This window comes from Myotis brandtii, unplaced genomic scaffold (genome assembly GCF_000412655.1).
Source record: "Myotis brandtii unplaced genomic scaffold, ASM41265v1 scaffold975, whole genome shotgun sequence".
In the NCBI taxonomy this organism is placed as follows: Eukaryota; Metazoa; Chordata; class Mammalia; order Chiroptera; family Vespertilionidae; genus Myotis; species Myotis brandtii.
This window is the reverse complement of record NW_005372049.1, coordinates 51645-57355: the sequence shown is the minus strand read 5'-3', so window position 1 is coordinate 57355 and position 5711 is coordinate 51645. Positions and strand designations below refer to the sequence as shown.

General features: G+C 61.7%; 1 protein-coding gene across 1 annotated transcript in view; it reads left to right on the top strand.

Moving 5' to 3' along the window:
- The window catches only part of CACNA1S (calcium channel, voltage-dependent, L type, alpha 1S subunit), a 37983-nt gene that overhangs the window by 30297 nt on the left and 1975 nt on the right, over window positions 1–5711 (top strand). The window contains 8 exon segments of the mRNA XM_014533387.1: window positions 73–219; window positions 270–397; window positions 1586–1682; window positions 1973–2075; window positions 2419–2520; window positions 3005–3129; window positions 3864–3992; window positions 4890–5146. Of these exon segments, the coding sequence (XP_014388873.1) occupies window positions 73–219; window positions 270–397; window positions 1586–1682; window positions 1973–2075; window positions 2419–2520; window positions 3005–3129; window positions 3864–3992; window positions 4890–5146 (1088 nt within the window).

Here is a 5711-nt window from a genome sequence, read left to right as displayed (position 1 = left end):
CATCAGCTCCAACCCCCTCCCAGCCCCCACCTGGTCCCCTTCTGTGTCGGGGCCCTGGGTCCCCCCTTACAGATCATCAACCTGTTCGTGGCGGTCATCAACAACTACTTCGACTACCTCACACGGGACTGGTCCATCCTGGGCCCGCACCACCTGGACGAGTTCAAGGCCATCTGGGCCGAGTACCCCGAGGCCACCATCAGCTCCAACCCCCTCCCAGCCCCCACCTGGTCCCCTTCTGTGTCGGGGCCCTGGGTCCCCCCTTACAGATCATCAACCTGTTCGTGGCGGTCATCATGGACAACTTCGACTACCTCACACGGGACTGGTCCATCCTGGGCCCGCACCACCTGGACGAGTTCAAGGCCATCTGGGCCGAGTACGACCCCGAGGCCACGTGAGTTCAGGCCGCAGACGCCGGCCCTCCCTCGCCTGTGCGCCCGCCATCTCAGACCCCGTCCTGGCGTCCGGGTTTGCTAGGAACGAGCCGGCTGCCTGTCCCTTCAACATCTGAGGTCCCGGCTCAGAGAACGGGACTTCCCGGGGGTCGGAAGGGACCCCACAGTGCCCCCTCCTGGCTTTCTTGGGAAATGGCCACCCAGGGTCTGAGTGGACAGGGGTAGGAGCGGGGAGCTCAGTACCGGACCAGGCTCTCAGAGTGTGGCCATCTGACCATCAGTTTGTGTGTGTGTGTGTATTTTTAAATATATTTTATTGATTTTTTACAGAGAGGAAGGGAGAGAGAGAGTTAGAAACATCGATGAGAGAGAAACATCGATCAGCTGCCCCCTGCACACCCCCTACTGGGGATGTGCCCGCAACCAAGGTACATGCCCTTGACCGGAATCGAACCCGGGACCCTTCAGTCCGCAGGCCGACGCTCTATCCACGGAGCCAAACCAGCCAGGGCCTGACCATCAGTTTTGATAAAAAGGCAGAACCCGGCCCCACCCAGAGAGACCGGGCCAGCTCTGCCTCGCCACAGTCCATGTTTGAGGGCTGTTCCCCAGGCGACAGGCACTGCGCTGGCCCCTGCGTGTATTATCTCATTTAACAGCGACCTAGGAGACGGGTCACACGTAGGTGAACTTCCACCTCCCTGGACCCAGACCCTCTGCTTCTATTAATACAGCCCAAGAGCCCCAACCAGCTGGACCAAAGGCCAAAGAAGGCTCTGCCGCAAGGAAAACGAGGTCCAGATCCCAGGCCTGGAGAGAGAGAGAGAATTCTGGCTTCTGAGAGAGAGAGAGAGAGAGAGAGAGAGAGAGAGAGGAGCTGGTGGCCCAGCCGGTGTGGCTCAGTGGTTGAGCGTCGACCTATGAACAGGTCAGGGTTTCAGACTCGGTCCCCAGCAGGGGGCGTGCAGGAGGCAGCCGATGGATGATGATTCTCTCTCTCTAAAAAAAAAAAAAATTAATGAAAACATATTTTAAAAAATCAAGAAGGAAGGCTGGCTCCCCGTCCTAAGCCTGGCTGGGAAATAAGGCCGCGCTCGCCTGTCCCGCCTCTTCCCCGAGCCGTTCCCTGAGCCTGAGCCGGGAGGGGCTGTGGGCTGCCGCCAGGGGTACAGCCGTGTCTCCCGCAGGGGCCGCATCAAACACCTGGATGTGGTGACGCTGCTGCGGCGGATCCAGCCTCCGCTCGGCTTCGGGAAGTTCTGCCCCCACCGCGTGGCGTGTAAGGTAACCCCGGCGCCAGGGAGGGGCCCCGGGGACAGGCAGAGGCACAGGTTGGGGGGCGGGGAGCTGGAGAGCCACTTCAGAGCGGTCATCTCCCAGGCCCCCCCCCCAGGACCTACAGTCTTGACAACGCCCCCAACTCATTCTTCCATCCCCCACCCCCGTGAAGGGCGTCCTGCCCCCCAGCCCTCATGTCCTGGCCCCTCCTGGCCCCCCAGACCCACCGGGTGACGGTGACCTGCTCGGTTTGGCCGGGTCCCGCCCCACAGCGAACCCCCCCTCTCCCCGCACAGCGACTGGTGGGCATGAACATGCCCCTCAACAGTGACGGCACCGTCACCTTCAACGCCACCCTCTTCGCCCTGGTGCGCACGGCCCTCAAGATCAAGACGGAAGGTGAGCCTGGCCGCCCGGCGTGGCTCATGGTTGAGCGTCAACCTAGGAACCAGGAGGTCACGGTTCGATTCCCGGTCAAGGGCACAGGCCCGGGTTGCAGGCTCCATCCCCAGTGTGGGGCGTGCAGGAGGCAGCCGGTCCATGATTCTCTCTCATCGTGGATGTTTCTATCTCTCTGTCCCTCTCCCTTCCTCTCTGAAATCAATAAAAATATATTTTAAAAAAAAGAGAGAGAGAGAGAGAAGGTGAGAGGGTGGCAGAGCCCCAGGCGGCTGTGTCCAGCGGGGTTGGCTCAGCCCAGCTGGGTGGCTTCAGGGCCATCCCTGCCTGCCCCTCCGCCTAGGTAACTTCGAGCAGGCCAACGAGGAGCTGCGGGCCATCATCAAGAAGATCTGGAAGAGGACCAGCATGAAGCTCCTGGACCAGGTCATCCCTCCGATCGGAGGTGCGTGGGGCTCGGGGACCGGGGTCCGGGGGGCAGCTGAGGAGGGGCTGTGGGTCAGGTGGCCACACTCTGAGTGCCCGGCAAGGCGCCGGGTTCCCCACTCCTACACCTGCTCACGCAGAAGCGACCCCTCGCACGACAACCACGAGGCAGGTCCTAGGTGAACTTTCACCTCCCTCGGTCCATACCCTCTACCTCTATTAATACGGCCCAAGAGCCCCCAACCAGCTCAAGCAAAGCCCAAGAAAGGGGTTCCAGGCCTGGAGAGAATTGAGAGAGAGAGAGAGAGAGAGAGAGAGAGAGAGAGAGAGGAGAGTGCGCGCCTGGGGATGGCCCAGACCCTCCCTAAATACCTTGGACAGACCCCATGGCGGCCTCAGGCCAGGTCAGAGACAGGAGGGGTGGCTCCTCTGCCCCGACCTGGGGCTCCCCCGCCCTCCGGCTCTCCCCGGCCTTCAGGACACCCCTTGTCGGCCCCCCACAGACGACGAGGTGACGGTGGGCAAGTTCTACGCAACGTTCCTCATCCAGGAGCACTTCCGAAAGTTCATGAAGCGCCAGGAGGAGTATTACGGCTACCGGCCCAAGAAGGACACCGTGCAGATCCAGGTGAGCCGGCGGCTCCGGGCCTGTGGCTGAGCCGGGTCTCGGGCCGATCTCGGGTCTCGGGGCCCCGCCACTGAGCTGGGTCTTGGGCTGCTCGCTCTCCGCATCCTTGAGGGCCAGGGATGGAGGCGCAATTCCGGGGGGGTGGGGGGGGCCGTGATTGGAGACGTTCCAATCTGAAGAGAAGACCCAGGAGCTGGTCCATCTCTGGGTGACAGGGCTTGTCCAAAGGGGAGGTAGGAGGTGGATGAAAGCAATATTCTCATGGACCAGCTGCCTCCTGCACGCCCCACACTGGGGATGGAGCCTGCAACCCGGGCCTGTGCCCTGAGCGGGAATCGAACCCTGACCTCCTGGTTTCTAGGTCGACGCTCAACCACGGAGCCACGCTGGCCGGGCTGTTTCTAGTCCTTGGTGTCCATTATAATGCACATAATTTATAAATTCAAAAAATACACATGCCCGTGGGTTGTGTGCCCATAAATATATTTCTATAGCAATTTTTTTTTAGTTTGAAACAATCTTATAATTTTGAAAGTTGCACACATATAATGCAAGAACCTTTTTTTTAAAAAAAGCAGGTTTTTATTTGATTTCCGAGAGGAAGGGCGAGGGAGAGAGGGTGGGGCCGGAGCCGAAGCCCCCGTTGCAAGGGTTAGAAACGAGGGAGGCCATGGGGTGTCGTCGGGTCCCCCTCCCAGATCGGAGGGGTCAGGGGGTCCCTTCTCCATCCCCAGGCCGGACTGCGGACCATAGAGGAGGAGGCCGCGCCCGAGATCCGCCGGACCATCTCGGGAGACCTCACGGCCGAGGAGGAGCTGGAGCGGGCCATGGTGGAGGCCGCCATGGAGGAGGGGATATTCCGGGTGAGCGGGGGCGGGGCAGCCACCTATCACGGACGGGAGGGCCCACAGGAGGGGGGTGTGGAAGCCGGAGACGCCCACCACCCACAGCTCCGAGGACTCAGAATCCATGACCCAACTTCCTCGAGGGAATAAATATAACAAAACACTTCCTTCCCCACCTGCCCGCCCCACCAAGTCTCGCCCTTTCCTCCCGCCCCAGCCCCTGTCAACCCTCGTCTCTCGCGAGCCCTCCGTGGTCAGATGCCCACCTGCCCTGGTCACCTGTGCTCGAGCCTCAGCTCTGTCCAGTGTCCCATGGCCCCTTAAAGACCGCCTGGCAAAACCTCCCTGGGTTCTTCTTTATTATGATTGATGTCAGAGAGGAAGGGAGAGGGAGAGAGAGAGAGAAACATCAATGATGAGAGAGCATCACGGATCGGCTGCCTCCTGCACGCCCCACACTGGGGATCAAGCCCACAACCCGGGCCTGTGCCCTTGACCAGAATTGAACCCAGGACCCTTCAGTCCACAGGCAGATGCTCTATCCATTGAGCCAAACCAGCTAGGGCATTGGGTTCTTTTTATTATTATTATTGATTTCAGAGAGGAAGGGAGAGGGAGAGAGAAATATCAATGATGAGAGAGCATCATAGATCAGCTGCCTCCTGCATGCCACCTACTGGGGATCAAGCCCGAAACCCGGGCATGTGCCCTGACCGGGAATCGAACCGTGACCTCCTGGTTCCTAGGTCGATGCTCAACCGCTGAGCCAGGCCGGCCGGGCCCTTCTGGGGGTCTCCTTAAGGAGATGGTGACGCAGGAGGGGACCTGCGATGTCCAATATCCCTCAGCAAGTCAGCTCCCCCCCAGCCCTCGCCCCGCCCGCGCTCAGTCCTCCCTCCCTCCTCCCGCCCCTAGAGGACCGGGGGCCTGTTCGGCCAAGTGGACAACTTCCTGGACAGGCCCAGCTCCCTGGCGCCTGTGCTGGCCAACCAGAGGCCCCTGCAGTTCTCCGACATCGAGATGGAGGAGCTGGAGTCGCCCGTCTTCCTGGAGGACTTCCCGCAGGACCCCAGCACCCACCCGCTGGCGCTGGCCCGCGCCAACACCAACAACGCCAACGCCAACGTTGCCACGGGCAACAGCCGCCATAGCAACCGCCAGGCGTTTTCCAGGTAGAGGAGGCCACTGCTAGCCCTGGGTGTCGGGGTCCTAGTGGGGGGGGTAGGTCTGGGAAAGCCTGGTGAGTGGGCCCCAGGCTGGTTTGGGAGGGGTCGCCCCAACGTGTGTGGGGTGCTCTTGGCTCGCCTTTGTGCCCCTATGAGTCCCTCAGGCGCCTGAACGCGAGAGGCAGGCCTGGGTGCAGGGGCAGCTTCTGTGGGTGTGGCCACCAATGCTGAGTGGTGCAGGGCACCTCGGGGAAGAGCTAGGGACCATCTGGGGGGCTGTCAGAATGGGGGACCCTCCGGGGGGCTGTGCCTGGGCCCCACGGCGGGCTCTGGGGCAGGACGTGGTCACTCCCGGTTCTGAAAGCTGCCAGGTGAGCCAGGGGCCGCCCTGGCTGAGAACCGGTGGCCTGGAGGCTGGGGGACAGGTGTGGGCAGGGGAGCAGGGGCGTGTCTGCCGGGAGAACCCCGCGAGCAGGGGCGCGAGGTCGGGATGGGTTTGGCCTGGTGTGGGAGAGCCGGGAGCGCCAGCCGGAAGTCCAGGCTGCAGCCACGGATGACGCTGATGCTGATG